Source organism: Eleginops maclovinus, chromosome 5 (assembly GCF_036324505.1).
Source record: "Eleginops maclovinus isolate JMC-PN-2008 ecotype Puerto Natales chromosome 5, JC_Emac_rtc_rv5, whole genome shotgun sequence".
Classification (NCBI taxonomy): domain Eukaryota; kingdom Metazoa; phylum Chordata; class Actinopteri; order Perciformes; family Eleginopidae; genus Eleginops; species Eleginops maclovinus.
Window position 1 is genome coordinate 4,719,561 of NC_086353.1, and position 18,522 is coordinate 4,738,082.

Consider the following 18,522-nt stretch of genomic DNA (forward strand, 5'->3'; position numbering starts at 1 on the left):
ATCTAACTATTTACTTATCTACATATGTTAAAGGCTCAATCTGCCAAAGTACCAACACACTTTAATTTCATGTTTCTGGTTGTGCTGGAACACAAATCCAATGAGGTGAAAGGGTTTTGTTACTCAAACAATTTAATAAATGAATTCCTGGTCCAACAGGGGACCCAGGTTTGGAATCCAGCATTGAACTAGTGCCACATATCATCCCCTCTGTCTCAACCCTTCAACTCTGTCTCTACAATAAAGGCAGTGATTGCCCAGAAATCGAAACAATAAAAATAAAATACTGCAAGTTCACAATGCATTTGGTAAAAGTCAACAGCATGAAACGATGTTCACTGATTCAGGACGCTCACAGACCTGGTTGTCGACAGTTTGTGTGTGAACTCTCTGAAGTGGTTATAGCTCCAACGAAAAAAAAGAGCAAATATAAGTATGTGTTGTTTCAATGCCACAAACATCACACAGAAATGTTCACTCACTACTTTCTACTGGGTTTGCAGCAACAAACACGACACAGATAACCTTGTTAAATAAAACCATATCATTATTTTGGTTTGTTTGTTTGATAGGGTGAACCAATGCCCTTAATTAACGACACATTTATTTTCAGTTCTCAACTCATTTTGTATCAAATGTAGGCCAATATGCTTTGGTTCAGTTAGAGCCAATTATAATCAATTTACAAAGGTTCTCAATCCATTAGGCATATTGTGTACAAGCTGGTGTGTATTACTGAATAAGTAATAGTGCATTAAAAAAAAAAGTGGGACAACAAATGCAGTGCAATCAGAGTGAGATATTTTCAGTGCTCCATTTAGAGGATCCAGGGTCATCAACTAATTCAGTGCTGACCTTATTGACAAAAAATAATATATTCTGTGTATTTTCATGCTTCTCTCTCCAGGTGGACGGTACCTCACCATCCCAGAGGTAGGCAACAAGAGGACAGGACGGGGTGCGCGTCTGGTCCTCCCCCTCACCCCTCCCTGGAACGACGGCAACCTGTGCCTGTCGTTCAGACACAAGCTGGCCGGCCATCACGTGGGCATGCTGCAAGTGTTCGTGAAGAAAGGGAAGCAGTACAGTCCTGCAGTCTGGGGCCGGACAGGTGGGAATGGCTGGAGGCACACCCAAATCACATTATGGGGAACCGGCTTGGAAAGTGTAAGTGTAAATATTTCAGCGTTCACGCATACACTGAAAATTTTAAATGGTTATTCGACCGACTTTTTGACAGTATGTTGAATGTTTTTTTTCCGGTTTATGAAAAATAAATCTGAGATGTAGAATTCAAAAAGATAAGATTGACATCCACTTTGGGAATGAACTCATGCAACTCCTCTTTCATCATAAAGCAGCATGTTCTCTGTAGCGGTGGACGAAGAAGTACTCAGATTTTCTACTTCAATAAAAGTAGCCATACAGTACTACATTTAAAAATGACTCTGCTACAAGTCAAAGTACTGCATTCAAAAGCACACTTATAATACTAAAGTGTAAGCTTGAAAACAATTTTACAGTAAAAAAAGTAAAAGTATAATATAAAACCCAAACATTTGTAGTGACCTGAAAGCATGAAATACAATATTGTTACAATAATCAAATGAAGTAGATGTTATTCAAATGTATGCTTAGTACTTAATACTTTTTATTTGTCTTTACGGATTCACTTTGCTCGAAATGTAAACTCATATTTATAGAGTATTGCTAAATCACAAAAAAGAAACAAAAAAAACTAAACTAAAAATGAAGAAAGAAAGAAAAATAAAATAAATTATTGAGAGTTAAATTACAAAGCAATGACTCATTTTTCATATTTCTTCATTGGTCGAACAAACTGAGGGATGATTTCACAAATATACATTCATACTCACTTACATAGCCCTGTTCAAATACAGAAATCCCACTTGTACACATAGTATACATATATAAGTAGACGTGCAGCCTTATATTTAGCAGGTCAGCATAACTGAAAATACATCATCATGCGCTGGAGAAATGGGAAACATGCTCAGTGCTTTAGCCCAAATATGAATAACAATAATTTACCAAAAAGTATTTTCGTTTTTTCAATATTCACTCCTGCAGTTCCTCACCGTGCATGTTGCTGCTGTTCCTCAGGTGATCCTGAAGGGGGAGCGTGGGCGAGGCCGGAGCGGCGAGATGGCCGTGGACGACATCACCCTGAGGAAAGGCTCCTGCACAGAGGAGCACAATCTGAGGAGACTCTGACTGTCAGAACAGAAGGAGGCAGAACAAGAGGGAGAATCATCTCAAAGAGATCTGACTCTGTTGTGAAATCCCCTAACTCTGCCTGGGCTCTCTCTGATCTACCCCCCACACCCACACCTCGCCTCACAGCCCTTCAGTGAACGATATCTATAAAATTGGCCGTTTGCAGAACTCTGGGTTTCTCTTTTTCGACTGACCATGAATAAAAAGATTGAATCCAAATGTCATGGGTGGATCCCGGCAGCACATCTCCCCCTCTCCTCTGCCTCCCTCTCACTCCATCACCGTGTTACTATGAAACCTGCATGCAACTACTTACCATGGAAATGTCCTCCACCTAACACAGCCCTGGCAGCCTCCAGCCAACGCTCACTCCATTTCTTCCTGGAGAGGGGATCGTTCCCCCGCCTATGAGTCTGCTTTTACCTTACTTTGATCCTTAAGCTACAAGCCATTGCTTTTTAGTTTTTGCTTGATGTTAAAACATGTGGCCAGGGTTGTATTTTGCAACAGTTTATCTGGTTAATATCAAAGATGGTGTACATTTCTTTGAGGGGAAAGAGATTTAAAATATATCGAAAGGCAAATTGCATTTGTTATAATTTGTTTAAAATTAAGCTGACTCCAAATTTCAAAAAAGACCCCAATTTTAAAATCAACTTTATCCGTTTACCTCCGCTTTTGTTTCTCTAATCTAAGTTTTAAAGGAAACAAAGCAGCTTTCTTTCCTTGTCACATTATTTCAATCGGTTTGGTGAAAGAGGGGGTTAACAATTCAACCCCTTCTATACCCCAATCTTTTATTCAAAGCCTCCTAAAGCTGTTTTAAAAACTCCACGGTCCTTTTCAGATACTTGAAAAGTGTCAATCAGAATCAGTGTATGATTTTTTGACACTTACAGTTCAACACTTACTTTCTATTATACAGTATGTGCTTTGTTATATTAAGTGCAGTTTGTTATAAAAAACGATACCAACAACTTTTTAGGCTTTCACAAATTGTATTATTGTAAATGTAGTTGTGTGTACATACTCTAAAGATCTACAATCCCATTTATTGTGTGGTTTATATGTTATGTGAATTCATACATGGACATTAATTGAATTTCAAGATAGTTGGTATTTCAACTTTTAAACAAAGAACATCCGTATACAGATGGAAACCTTGTGTAGTGCAAGGCTGTGTTTAACATGCGCAAATGTGTACGTCCATGTGTTATGGTATAAAGCTCTGTCTGTAACTTGCAAAGCACATGGTTGCGTATCGTATGCTGTGACAATGAAGGGCATCGGCTGGAGTTTTAAGGTTTTCTGTATGCATGGGTGCATTCACCAAATTCATATTTATCCAGACCAGTATGTAAATAAAATACATTTGACTGATATGCTATGAAACAAAGCATGTTTTTTTTCCCCCTCTAGCAACACAGTGTCTAACAGAGAAGTAAAATGTATTTTTGAACGTATCCTTTTGAGCTTTTGAATTCTATGGCACTGGCAAGCTATGTGTAGATAAGCAAGTCCAATGGTTTTTATTGTGTGCACAGTACAGTGTAGTTATGGCAATGGAAATCTTAAGTCCCTTCGTTACGGTGGCTAAGAGGGTCAAATGCACTACAATGGTCAACATTTTTCCATTAGGATAAAAGCCCTGCAACATCTTCACCAACATGACAACATGTGCTGTATTTGGAAAACATTCACCAACTCCACGAAACATGCACAGTGTTTACACAGGCATACACAAAATGCTGCAAATACAGAAACAGTGACACTAAAAAGAGTACCTTAAATGTATAGGCATTATTGGCTCATTTTAACAATGTGATTGCTCGATTCCTTCTGATTTTATTGCTAGCTAATGTGGCTAACCTAGTCATTTTATAATCTCCGAACGTCAACCAGCGCTCCGGTCCCAGCTGTGTGCATCAGTTTTTGTGTCCCCGTATCTGTTGTGGTTTGAGCTTCTTGCTGCTGTTTTGATTTGCAGCGCTTTGTTTATCCACATGTGATATCAAGTTGGTGATGATGTTTCTTAATTTGCATTCTTTTTTTTGTATATTTATGTTGTTATATCTGCATTTTCTGAAGCTGCAGCGCATTTCTCCTAGTGGAAATGTCTTTAATTGTTGCAGCGTGTTTGCCCCTGTCGGCCACCGTACATTTGTGTTGCGTACGCCATTAAAGGTTTGTTAATCCACTGTCAACTGGATACGGAAAAGCTAATGGCTTGACTTTGTATAACACCAGGTGGAAGGGTGCAACATGTTCCAATGAGGCCAGTAAGAGCACAAGGATAGCAAAAGTAGGCGATGCAATTTGGTGTTACTCTAATTAAAGAGGGACAAAAAGACTTCACTTCAATTTAAAAATAACAATGCAGGTTTCATGATGTTATCAACAACTTTAGTAATGTTTGACTCTAAATGAATTCAATGTATGAAGATGAAGATCAAAATAAGTTCTGTTTGTGAACACCTAAAATGCCAAAGGATATTTTTTATATTATAATGTCCCAGAATGTCAAATTGCTTTCTTTATTCTTGGGCTGGTTGCAATGATCAAAGTATCATATGCTGATATTTCTCTTATTTATGTCAGTGAAACAAAGGTGTTGGATTTATTCCTCCACAGTTTCATAACAAAATCCAATTACTGCTGTAACGCAACAAGTGAGTTCACATAACTTTTCATCTCTTATCACTTCCTCTTCCCTTTACAGGAAAGTTTGCTTAATTTAGCACAATTTGATATTAAAATACAAGTCCCACTTAGGTATTAACTTTACTTTTATGAAAACAAATGAATTATTTCAGCAGCAGAGATGAACAAATCCTTTAGAAGTAAAGTCAAATTTCATTTGACTTTCATTTTGTGGGAAATTGAATGTGAAAAAAGCCACAGAGAAAACAATAGTTTTTCCAAAAATATTTAAAATAAAACGAAGACAGAATATTCTCTTTGCAAATTACAAGCACAAACTTCTTCAAGTCTGCCGAACTAAAACGCAGAAGCATATTTTCATTAAAAAAGTCATATTCCTCACAGTCAAGATACACTATTATTATTTATACCACCGCCCCGGATCACACATGTGTTTGAAGGCTATATAATTAAAACTTCATTTCTAGTTGATCTTGATCTTAGGTAACCAGTTCATGAATTCAATTTGAGACAAACACACACCTTTGTTTTCTATAACAGGTGACCATGGTATCTTATAAGAAGAGGAAGCACTGGAGTTCTCTCATCTAGCACATTTTTTCTTTCCAAATACCTCATTATGTTTTCCACATAAGTGGACACATTAAAATCAGTGGATGTGCTCGCAGCGGTGAATTCAACTTGCATACGGTTTTCATGAGTTAAACTATTGTGAACTGTGGAGTGTGAATTGCTACTGGCCGATAGCGCTCTCTCTCTCTCTCTCTCTCTCTCTCTCTCTCTCTCTCTCTCTCTCTCTCTTTCTCTCTCTCTCCCAAACACACACACACACACACACACACACACACACACACATACACTGACACACACACATACTGCATCAAACACAGAAATGAATAAAATTGCTTTTCAAAAAGGTTTGCACTTTCAATATAAGATCTGTCCCCAAACAGATGATTCCCTAAAGTCCAGCTACTGGCCTGTGCTGAAAAACCATAAAATAAATCATAATTTCCCCCTAGGGGAGCTTATTTTGGGACAGCAAGAGCAAGCAAACAGTCCGTTTATTAAACCACCATATAGCACGGAGAAATCCCAAAGCTAGAGGCAATAAATAACACAAACGTGTGTATTTGTCTGAATTGCTGTTTTTGTGCTTGTGTTTCTTATGTGAGGTTTCCCAATTGTCTTTGATGGGTAACAAAGTCAGGCATTACTAACTCTTCTCACACAAATTGCAGCCACACAGAAAGGGACCGAGCACACAATTAGAGAATCCAATATTAACACTTGAATGGGCAATCACACATAAATATTTTGGAAAATTAATTGATTGCTATTTTCTAAATTACACCCATATAACAAACACTGTTATTACATCCATATCACACGTTAACTCAACCCTATTACATTGTGTCACACCCGTATTACAACCATGTAACACCAATATTATGCCCATATTCGAGAGCAATTAGACTGTCATTATACCCACACCTGAATAACACCCATATTATACCCACGACACATTGTCATTACGCCTATATTACCCTCTTATAAGACCCAGGATATACACATAAACCAATTAAGGGTTAAACCTTTTACATTTCTGTAGAATAAAGTGTGAAGTCTCTGGAGGAATTAAGCCAAAAGACCTTACCAACATCTGTTGTGGTTGTTCCACAGAAACATGAATTCTATCAGTGCTAATGTGATATTAATGGAAGACATGATACGAGTTTAATGACACAAAGAAATATAAAGGACTGTTAACAGAGATGAACTGATGTGACGACCTCCATCAAGATAAGAGCTGGGCTACAAAAGACGGGCGAAGGTTCACTTTAAAACCTCCATTCGGCTATTTAAGTCAGTAGTGAGGCTTTTTTAAACTGCAGATGTATTGCTGTATTGCTATTTGGATATTATCTCATTCAAAAGTGTTCAGTGTTACATCTGATAGAGATAAAGAGTTAATACAGTTTTCTTTCCTGTTGAGTGTGCCGACTTTTTGTTTGTCTTTACTGTATTTATTCAAAGGCAGTTTTATTAACTACCCACTTAACTTTTCAGATGTTATGTTGAGATGTTTATCAGCAATTATTTTTGATGAATCAGGTGAAAGATTAACACATAAGACTTTAGTTACACCTGGAGTAACATAAGCTACCCTGCAGCATAGAAAGTAGAAGCACTTTTGGTTCTTTAATTGTATTTGGATTCTTATACTTTCGTACTTTTATTTGAGTACATTTTTGAATACAGGACTTTTACTTAAAAGTAACAGGGTATTCCTACACTCTGGTACTTCTACTTTTACCTTTGTACAAGATCTGTTAACTCGGCTTATAGCTCCTGGTAGATTTCACCAAACAGAGCGCTGCCGTCTAGCAGAGATTTTTGTCAGGTATTGTCAAGTTTTCAGGAAGAAATCAGGTATCTGCCGAGGCGAAGAAGAGGTCTCCCAGATGAGACTGGCAATGCCGACTCAGCAGAAAAGCCTTGACAGGTCAGAGGAGATGACCGCTGCATGTTCTCAAAGGGGAAGGAAGATGAAAGAAGTTGGGAATTTGAGTTTGAAGAGTTTGAGGAACTTGTGAATCTGGATGATTCACAAATCTCGTTGGCAGAGACTGCTGAGGAGGCCTGAAAGATACTCTGCAGAAATGGTTCCTTGGTGAATGAGATTAGGATGATTTTTTTTAACGGTTTTTACTACTATATACTAACCAAGATCTTTTAAAGAAAGTTTTATCAAAATATTAATTTGTTGTTATATTTTTATGACAATTTTCACAACATATCAAAATATAACTTTTTACCTTTCATCACTACTCCATTATTACTGTATATTTATATTAAATTACTTAATTTTTTTCTGAATACTATACTATTACATTCTTCATACTACAGCTCTAAAAATACCAGAGAGATCATTCATTATGATCTGGTTTTATTATTGACAAGCCACTTAATCATTGCAGGTGTGAGTACAGAATGAACAATAAATCAGCAACATATACATTAAGCAACAAAGCACCAGCAACAGAACATCAACAGAATAAACAACAAATATACAAAGACAAGTCTAATCTGTTGAAGCGATGTACACGTATATTTAGTCACTGCACGATTGTTTGAGATTTGTATATTTTGTGCGTGAATACATCATTTGGATAATTTTACATTTGCTCACAGCTGGCACAGCAGTATTCAAATAGCAAAGCTGTGAAAGGTGTTCCTCATACAAATGTTTGAAATGGATTGAGTTTGCCCAGTGGCAAAGTTGCCATGAGTAGATTTTAGAATGAACTTTAAAAGAAGCAATCAAACTACCAAGACAATTTGAAAAATCATCAGTAGAAAATTGAAAGACTAATGAGGCTAATAAAGATTCCCTCATGAGGATACCAACCCTATAGCGTGAAAGAGACCAGGAAACTATCCAAAGTCAGATTCAGGGAGGGCGTCACACCTTCATTCACTGCAACATTCAAATGGCCACACTATTTTCCAGCAAATCAGGGTCCATGTAAGTGTATGGGACTTCCAGGCTCTTGTTTCTGGTTTTGATCACTGTACTTAGTATTTCAAGTTCCCCTTGAAAGTTGCTTATCAGCTTGCAGGGAATTTCCTCACCGAAATGCTCCTCAGGGTACAGGCCGAGACGGACCTGGCAAAATGCAATATAAGAGTTACCAAGATGAAGACAAGACACAGCTAACATCACTATAGTACATTTCTTTTTGTAAATTAAGGTGTTCACTGTTATTTGAAAATATGCAAAAGTTTCAAGACAATGCATATTGAAAGTTTTCTTAATTTAAGTTTGAGTTTTATTGTCATATGCACACACTGAAAAATCTGAAAAGGGACATAAATTAAAAGTTCATGTCAACAAATTTCACATAAGTGCATTAGGTTAGTTGAAAGCAACCTATTCAAACGTAATATTATTGCTTTTAACAAACCTTATACAGTTATGTGAAATGTGTTGATATAATACATTTCATTAAATTTAATATTTCAAGGTTTTTTTTGTGCAAAAGCTACAGTGTACTTGCTGGCAATGACAAACTTAAATCCCTGGCAGGGCAAACAGTGATATACTTAATATATTTAAGCCATAAAGAAACAGGAAGTCAAACCTGATGCTGGTGTCGCAATGGTGCAAGGAAAGTGCCAGAATAAGTAAGCAATGTCCATGTAAGATAGAGTAAGATAAGAAGTATTTATATTTAAATGATATACAGTAGAATCCATACTGTGTACAATACAGATATGTGGATATTTTGGAATAAACACATGAAATGTTAAAGACATATGTGAGTGTTGAGCTCAGGAGTTCAACAGTTTGATCGCCTGTGGGATGAAACTGTCTCTATGATTATCTTTCTTTAAAACTGCAGCAGTGTTTAAAAAAGTAGATGTCATTTTTCTGAAGTCCAAGGCCACTTACGAAGTCAGAGGATTGCTTGCTGAGCAGCCACATGGTAGACATGCCCTGAACTGTCGTGTTGACGTCTGGGAATGTCTTCAGCATCGTGGCCTCGCTTGTTGTCCCCTTTGTGGTGGGTGGAGGAAGTTGCAGGGAGATGGGAGTGTTGGGCATCCAGCCACCATAGTCATACTGCAATAAAAGAAAAAGACATTGTCAAGATTAAAAAACTACTGACAAGCATTATGTTTAAACCATATGTAACTGATAGTCAGGTGTAAAGGGGAACTGTTGAAACGAATAACGCTAGGAAAAACAATCAAAAATGGCGGGAAAACACAAACAGACAGGAAGTAAAAACAGACATGACACTGTGGGAGAAGTCTTTTCAAAATAAAACAGGAAACAGATTAACAAAAAATGTTCATCAGATTGTGGAGTTCATCTACTTTTGTTAGTTAAAAAAATAGCTAAAATACTATCCCACAAAGAGATAAACATTTGTTGACACATAAAGGTAACAGTGATGCACCTGTCCAGAGTTCACAGACGAGTGCTGTCCTGAGCAAGTGAAAATCACCATGGTGACAAACTTGACCAACTCTGCCACGTTGCAAAGCCTTTGAGGGATTCCTGAGAAAACATGCAAATAGAATATATTGATAAAATGCAGAGTTATGATATTATGGAATTAGGACTTGGTGGATAAAAACACATCAGCTTGTATTGAAGCACACCTGTGTTTGCCTGGGACAGGAATCCATGTTCAAAAATGTCTTGAACCCACTTTTGGAGTTCAGAGTCTTGGCCAACCTCAGCATCACTCTTGTAGTAGTGGCCAAGCACTCCTTTCACAAGCCTGTAAGAAAAGAAGAACCAAATAAATAACTTTGATCAGTGAAAATGTGACTAGGCCTAATCTAATCAGGTTTTACACCGCTATCCACTGCAGCCTTTGCTCGGGCATCCAGGGTATTATTTAGCTTTTTCTACAATGGTATATCATTACTTTGAGATCCTTCGGGAACACTCATGTCACATATGAAAATGGCAACACAGCTTGACTTCTCTTCCTGGAGATGCTCCCTGCTGCTGCGACACAGCAAATAAGCATGAAATGCATTGAAAAATGAGATGTAACATGGAAGAAACTGTAAACAACACCCGAGACCTTTTTCTTGTTCTCTTTTCCAGGGGTCTGTTGAGGTTACATTATTATTCTGCTTGTTAAAATGTAAGCAATTGGCTGTTTGAGTTCTTTCAGTTTTGTGAAGGAAGCTTGTTTTTTTGTGCTGCTTACCTAGACTTTCAAGATATGATCAGGTAAAGGTAGAGAAGTCAGGCCCTGCTTACATTTAAACAAAGCCCACAGTACTTGGTTCAGTATTTTGTGTGTTTTCCTTAAAATGTAAAACACTTCACTTCGTGTTTACCCGTGAACTGGAAATACTTTCTGACATAGTTGCTCCTGTACATTGTAGCAAATAGCAGGTTTAAGTCAGATATTTTGTATTATCACATTGCCAGTGGCAGCAGTACCTGTCAGTGATATCCCAAAGCTTGAGTCCATCATCCCTGTAGTAGTAGTTCGGCAAAGCCTCCATCCCACGCTCAGCAATGTCATCCGGTATGCAGAGGGAGCTGTAGGTCATTGAGGACAGGGACCTCTTCAGGATTGTGATCATAGCCTCACCACCAGATGATGCAAACTAGAGTCAAATTATATAAGGAACAAAGTTAGAGACAAACAATATAGAGGAAATATTGTGATGGCAATGGACTCAAGGTGTGTTGGTGTTGTCGTACCTGTGTGAAAACTCCACTTGGAGAAATCAAAGCAAGTCGAGCTAAGTAGTTGATCTGCAGAGTGTAGCGAGTGTGAGGTACGAGGAGCTGGAGGAAAGAAAGAAAATGTTAGAACACCATTTAATAATGTCAGAATCTGATCACTTCTATAACATATAGCATGTACAAACACTAAAACATAAACACAAACAGCTTTGGAAGAACCAAAAATCAGCAAGTTGAAAAAGTAAGTCCAGTTTTCTCCCTTTCACTTACCTTGTACAGTGGATGCACCATGGGCATGTTGCGCAGCAGTGACACAGCAAAAACCTCAGCCAGCAGATGAGTGCGCAGCAGGTGAACATTTAGTTGATGCTCGCTGAAATCTGCACTTCTCACAAAAAGCTTGGCTGTCAACCAGTCGTACTCAGAGTCAGTAGGAAGGAAGATGGGGTTGTCATCTGCTGGAGTCTGCTTCAGCTGTACGGGGAAGAACATTATATAAAAAAAAGATATCCATGGATGGAACAAATTAGGGTAGAAAATGCATGCTACAAAGTGTATAGTGTAATGTTAACATCTTTCAAAATTGGCCATAAATTCAATGACTTGTCCAAAGTACAAATCCACTTTATCTTGCAGTATCTCTCAAAACAGTCTTCACCTGAATAGCAATCGGCATCAGCTTATCGTCTGGGGTTTTATGGAGCAGGACAAAGGGAGCCATCAAGTACTGCTTTTTCCCATTGATGACGTTTGCCTTCAGTCCATCCAAACGCTTGTAGTCTAACAGGAATATGTTGCCGTTCTGTTTATGACAGTCAAAAAAGTAACATGTTGCAATATTTACATGCCCTTTTCTAAAGATAACCGCTGACAGCGTTTGACTTTAACCGTCTCAATAACTCTTCGAAATATAGTCCTTCTACACATTATACATTTGTGTTTTAAGACATCAAAATAGTAAGAAATGATTCTTACATCTGACATGTGTACATGCTTTAATGTACAAAAAGTGCTTTATTTTTCGCATACTGCCTGGGCTGCAGCACCTTTTTCAGTTTGAAGTCAGTTTATTCATCGATTTGACCTGCATGCTGTCTGGAAAAATGAAATACCTGCATTTCTCCAGTCAAGCTTTTCCCTCCTCGTAGAAACAACATGTCGTCAGTGACAGCAAAGTCCTTGGGCAGGACTTTACAACGTTGGATCAAGATGGGGTTGACACCATTCAGATACTGGTAGCCAAAAAAGGCATCGTCCCTCCAGTGTTTCTCGACATACTCTGGAAAGACAGCAGGAAATACCACTTGTGTGCTAATCTGAATTTAATTTAGTATCTTATCTATGTCTTCCATTTTTTTGTGTTAGTGAACATTGTCATTTATGATTATTATATATTATATCTTCGGAGTTATACCTGACAAGTCTGTTGTTTTGTTGCAGAAGACTTTGCGTATAGCATCAATGTTAGTCCACTTCTCCTTGCTAAAAGCCAGTCCCTTCAGATTCAGCTCTGTCAGCCTAGGTAATCAAGACATGAAGCGTAAGCATGTTGACGCACAGAAATGAACATTTATTGAGACAACCTTATTTTGCAAAGCCATTCTGATAAATCTTAGAAATGGTTATATAACGATCCATAAATGTTGGGACCCGTAAATCACTGTCTGAATGTAAAGTGCTCACCCCGTGGTTGCAGTCAAGAGGAACTCTGAAGTCTTGGTGAAAGAGAAGCGGACCTCGCATGGCAAAGCAAGAGGATGTTCTGCTTTAATGCAGTGAGGTATTCCCTCCTTATAAACATCCCAGCTGCGAAAGATAAAACAGATTGGTGGACGACAGCTATTTAAAATGATGGTACAAGTACAGCATAATACTTTACATATTATAACTAAATTGTATCATGTTCATGTTTTGGAAACTTTGGTGCTGTTAACGTTACACTGACCGGTGGCATGACTTGGAAAAAGGAAAAATAATTACATACACAATGTTTTAGAATAAGAACAACACTTTAAAGCTGTGTGTGTGTGTGTGTGTGTGTGTGTGTGTGTGTGTGTGTGTGTGTGTGTGTGTGTGTGTGTGTGTGTGTGTGTGTGTGTGTGTGTGGGTTAGATTGGTAGCAAGAGTATAGAGAAGCTAAGAGGGAGCTAGAAGCCAACAGGACATAGACTACGCCCTTACTAGGGGAACACGCGGGAGTTCAACAGCAGGAAATAGAAAGAGTAAGGATGTTTATTTTATTATCTTTGCTTTTTAACTAATGTTTTTAAATGCCATCCCATAATGTGTTTCTGCTGCACTATTTCTTAATGCTCTTAATGTCTTTTATTTTTGTAAAGCACTTTGAATTGCCTTGTGTTGAAAGGCGCTATATAACCAAACTTGCCTTGCCTTTACAATTATTGTGTTTATCTCAATGACATAAAATATAGATCATTTATGATTCATGTTTGCAAATACTCATATTGCTATATGACATTTAACAAGGAAATTGTTCTTTTTTTTTGTGATAAAATTCTAAGTGATGTGAGAAGAGGCTTCATATAGCAGCTTATGTAGAAGAAGAAAAAACCCATTCTCTAAATGATCTTGTAATTTTAAACTGATTTTCAATTGAAACAGAAGCGTTAAACAGTTTTATAAATAAAGTCACAGAAAGCAGTTTCAGCATCACTGATTTCACCACCATCACAGGTGTGTGTTCTTTGTGACGTGTGTGATATTTTTACATGAACACTGTGCTGCTCTCACCGATACAGCTCCTCTCTCAGCTTCAGCTCCTTCTCTCTGCAGTACTTGCCAAGATGATGGTTGTCATCCAAGGTTCTTAGAGCTGAGAAAAGACATTGAAATTAGCAATTTTTGTTCACCTATATGCCAAAAGTGTAAACAGTCAAGTACAGTTCCACAGACCTGTTCCCTCTCTGAACAGGTGCACCTCGCTGTCAGCGATCCACCGGTACATGGGAAAGTTGTAGACGTCTCCCTCCGGGGACTTCACTTCCACCTTGCAGGGAAACCAGGAGTCTTCTGGGAACATTGGGAGAGGTTTTTATCGACCTCAATCAGCACCAGCTTTCCAAGAGAGGTGGGGCACGACACAGAGAATTTAGACACCTGCGAACAGAGCAAGAGAATATGAGAGAGGTGCAGTGTGTTAGGGAATGTTTTGTGTAAGCTTGTAAATCTTTAGCTCATTTGCATCTCTTCTCTCTGTCCTCCTCTTATTCTTATTCTTTATTAGGATCCCCATTAGCACTAGCATAAGCGTTGGCTATTCTTCCTGGGGTCCTCACACACACACAAAACAAACATTAAACAAAACTAAAAGCAAAATAGAACAACTCATTTCATCATATGAACAATGGTATACGAAGTGAAACAAAAATGGTCATCACATTTTAGCCATCATCACAAGGCCAAACCACAGGCACAGTTACATTTTACTCTGTAATGCTCATATAATGTTTTAGCAACCTCTTAAAATGTACTTCAGAATTTTCCTGAATTATGTGGACTGGTAAAGAGTTCCAGCTGACCATGGCTCTGTACATGACTGTTTTCTGTCTGATATTTGATTTAGATGTGGGTAATACGAACCTTCTTTCTATTGCGTGTCTTGTTTGATAGTTATGTTGAGTGTACTGCGATATAAACCTTTGACATAATATATGTGGTAAGTGCGTCACTGTAATATTCCTAACAAAATTTAACAAAGTATAAGTCTGACACTCAACCATTTAAGGGTCTCCAACATTTCAGTCACTCTGGTTCTGTAGGAGCACTGCAGTGCACATCGTGCTGCCTTATTTTGAGCTACTTTGTTTGTCTAGATCTTTTTCTGCAGCACTAGACCAAATAACCAAACAGTAATCAAGCTGTGACAGAACCAAAGCATCTAGAACTTGTCTACTGACATCTTTTGGCAAATATTTTACAATTCTTTTCCCATTTTACATACAACATTATCAATTTGTTTAGACCAAGTTAATTTTTGATCCAGAGTTATACCTAACAATTTCGTTTCCTTGACCTGTTCAATTTCAATATGGTTTAAATGTAATAGCAATTTAGGTTCACCTTTTAACTGATGATTTGATCCTATTATTAAAGATTTAGTTTTTCCAGCATTAAGTACTAACTTATTATTTATGACCCACTCTGAGATCTGTTCTAGATCCTTGTTCATACAGTGACTCAGCTCACTTGTAGATGAAGCTGCTCCATATATTGTCGAGTCATCTGCATACATTACAATTTTGGATTCTTGTAGCACTAATGGTAGATCATTTGTAAAAATAGAAAATAAAAGTGGCCCCAAACAACTACCCTGAGGAACTCCACAAGTGACTGACTTAATCTTTGACAAACTTCCATTAAAAAAAACAGTTTGCCATCGATTGGTCAAGTAACTTTCTACCCACCTCGGCGCATTCAGATTAAAACCATATTGTTTTAGCTTGTGCAACAACAATGGATGATCAATGACATCAAAGGCAAAACTAAAATCAAGTAGTACTGTACCCACTAACTTCCTATCATCTACTTCCACCTTCCAGTCATCGGGCATTTGTGTTACAGCAGTACATGTTGAATGGCCCGGCCGGTAAGCATGTTGATCATAGACGTTGATAGTCAGTGTTAAGATTGTTACCTTCAAAGTATTTTTGTATTTGGTTAAAAATTATTCTCTCCATTATCTTTCCTAATGCTGGTAACAAACTTATTGGGCGGTTATTTGTACCAGAAAATGGTCCAGCTGGATTTTTTGCAAGTGGAATAATTTTTGCTATTTCCATGCCTGTGGGCAAATACATTTTTCAATGCTCAAATTGATGATATAGCAGATAGGCTCTGCAACCAAATTAGCAACATATCTAAGAAATGTACCATCTAAATTATCCACACCTTGCGGTTTATCATTACATTTACCTAGTAGACATTCAACATCTGCAATTGTCACTTTCTCTATTTTAAATTTACAATTCTTATTTCCATAATTAAATCATTTATTAGAAAAGTGGAGTTCCTATTTATAGGTTGCTTCATATTTCTTCTGAGATCATTCACTTTATCAAGAAAATAATCATTCAAATAATTAGCAATTTGTACTGGTTTAGTCAAGAATTTCCCTTCCACCTCAAGATATGTTGAGGTGGATTTCGGCTTACGGCCCATCATGCCATTTACTAAACTCCACAGCTGTTTCTTATCATCCTTAACATCTTTAATTTATTTCCGTAATACAATTGTTTTTTCTTTTTATTGAATGCTGTAACATAATTTCTTAACCTCTATAAATGTGCCCATCTGACTCATAACTTGATGAGAAAGCTACAATTGTGGCATCATCTCTTTGTTTCATCAGATCTCTTAATTCATCATCTAACCAGGGTGCTCTAAAGTTCCTTACTGTCAGTTTTCTAAGTGGTGCATGTTTATCAATCACTTGCATGAATAACAAATTAAATACTGCAAGAGCATCATCTGGATTTAGTTTTTCAAAAATATTTTTCCAACATATCTTTTGAACATCCTTTATAAATGACTCTTCACAAAAACATTTCATTGATCTCCTCACAATTACTTTCGGTCCTGCTTTTGGCACCTTTGTCTTTCTCACGATAATGATTAAATTATGATCAGTACACCCTACTGGAATTGATGTTGCCTGTGAACATAAATGGCTAACATTTGTAAATATATGATCAATACAAGTTGCACTTGTTGCTCCACCTTTCTTTATGCATATCCTAGTAGGTTTAGTCACCATTTGTACCAAGTTACATGTATTAGCTATTGTCTGCAACTTGTGTTTTAAGGCACAGTGGGACATATTCCAGTCAATGTTTAAATCACCAATAAAATAAATCTCTCTATCAAGATCACAAACTTTATCTAACATTTGACATACTTTTTCTAAATCATTTAGGTTTGAATTAGGAGGTCTGTAACAACATCCCACCAACAAAGGTTTCAAATGAGGTAAATGAATTTGCAACCAAAGTACTTCAATATCAGCAGACATCAAATCATATCTGACATTAGCTGGTATTTCCTTTTGAATGTATACTGCCACCCCACCTCCATATGCATTCCTGTCTTTTCTAAATATACTATATCCCTGAATGTCCACTGCAGGGTCATTAAAGGTGTCATCTAAGTGAGTTTTTGATATTGTTAACAAATGAATACCACATGATAATATTCCCTCTAACCTGGCTTTACGGCCTTGCAGGTGCTGTTATCTTCATTAAGGAGGAGCAGCCTGGGCTTCCGAAGCCTTGTTGTTCCCACAGTGGGTACAAGCTCATGCTGACCTAAGGTTGGCTTTATTGTTTAGGCACAGCTAGCGCCAGTTTATCTGGACACAGATGCTCCGGTAAACACCTTATTTGAGACCTAGATGACAGAGACTAGATCATCACACAGACATATCGTATTAACATGTGATTCTTGACAGTGCATTTATTAACAAATATGTTAATGTTGCATGATACCTTCCTTTCAATAGCTTATTCAAAGAAATACATTTTCAGAGTTTTTTCATTGTCGTACATAATGGATATTCCCTGATTGAGTTCAGGGAATATCGTAATAAAGGATGATAAAGGAATGTCCAAATTGGACCCAAGATGGCAATTTTATTTTAGCAGATTGACTTTAGATTAATTTGGAGATTAAATACAGAATAAAGAGGAAACAGGACGGAGGCTAATTGGAGGATTTAATCTCAGAAATCCCGATTATTCATCACAAACTGTACTGACTTCCTCTTTAAAAGAATACGGATACATTTAATAATATAATACATTTCTGTTTGAGGTTGATAAACTTACCTGAGTAATTTAGGATTTAATTTAGGTTAATGATCTGAACGCACTGATATAATGACTAGCTAGTGTTAAAACATTATCCTATAAGGAACAGGTTAAAGAAAGACAATATATATAATGCACACTCACTGCTCCCAGGTAGAAGGTGGCAGTCCCTTTGATGCTTTTGAGCCACGTGCGTTTACTCTCTCCATCTGTGCCCACCAGCTTGATGAAGATATTGTTTGTCGTGGTGGCCTGTAAAAGACTTGAGGTGGTAACAGCCACTCCATACTTAACCATTTTGGATTTAAAGAGAAGTTGAACCCTTGTTGAAAATAAAGACAGAGAAAAAACAGAGTCAGTAATGTTCATAATAATGTGGAAAAGACCGTATTCAACAGCAGGGACAATGTGTCGCAAATAATAAGATAAAATTACCACAAAAAATAGATTTCTGTCCAAATACTAGCAATTTAGATCCCCAACATTCTTACCTTACATTCACTTTTGAAAAAACAGTTGCCTGCCGTAATTTCCTTTCCCCTATATATGTACCGAACAGGTTTGGAGGTATGTCAA

General features: G+C 37.4%; 2 protein-coding genes across 2 annotated transcripts in view; one reads left to right on the forward strand and one right to left on the reverse strand.

The window, feature by feature from the left end:
* npnta (nephronectin a) overlaps nucleotides 1-4,442 on the forward strand; it is a 47,966-nt gene extending 43,524 nt beyond the window's left edge. Inside the window, 2 exon segments of the mRNA XM_063884696.1 lie at nucleotides 908-1,167; nucleotides 2,125-4,442. Coding sequence (XP_063740766.1) covers nucleotides 908-1,167; nucleotides 2,125-2,235 — 371 coding nt within the window. The 3' untranslated portion in view covers nucleotides 2,236-4,442.
* Nucleotides 4,443-7,832: 3,390 nt separating this feature from the next.
* On the reverse strand, nucleotides 7,833-18,449 carry LOC134865257 (hydroperoxide isomerase ALOXE3-like). Its single transcript, XM_063884740.1, is given in 16 exon segments — nucleotides 7,833-8,569; nucleotides 9,356-9,526; nucleotides 9,867-9,967; nucleotides 10,072-10,193; nucleotides 10,874-11,043; nucleotides 11,141-11,227; nucleotides 11,396-11,599; nucleotides 11,784-11,927; nucleotides 12,238-12,404; nucleotides 12,540-12,643; nucleotides 12,809-12,931; nucleotides 13,877-13,958; nucleotides 14,039-14,167; nucleotides 14,170-14,242; nucleotides 18,091-18,268; nucleotides 18,382-18,449. Coding segments are annotated over 15 exon segments (2,010 nt in total). The 5' UTR covers nucleotides 18,244-18,268; nucleotides 18,382-18,449; the 3' UTR covers nucleotides 7,833-8,389.
* Between the last annotated feature and the right edge of the window lie 73 nt (nucleotides 18,450-18,522).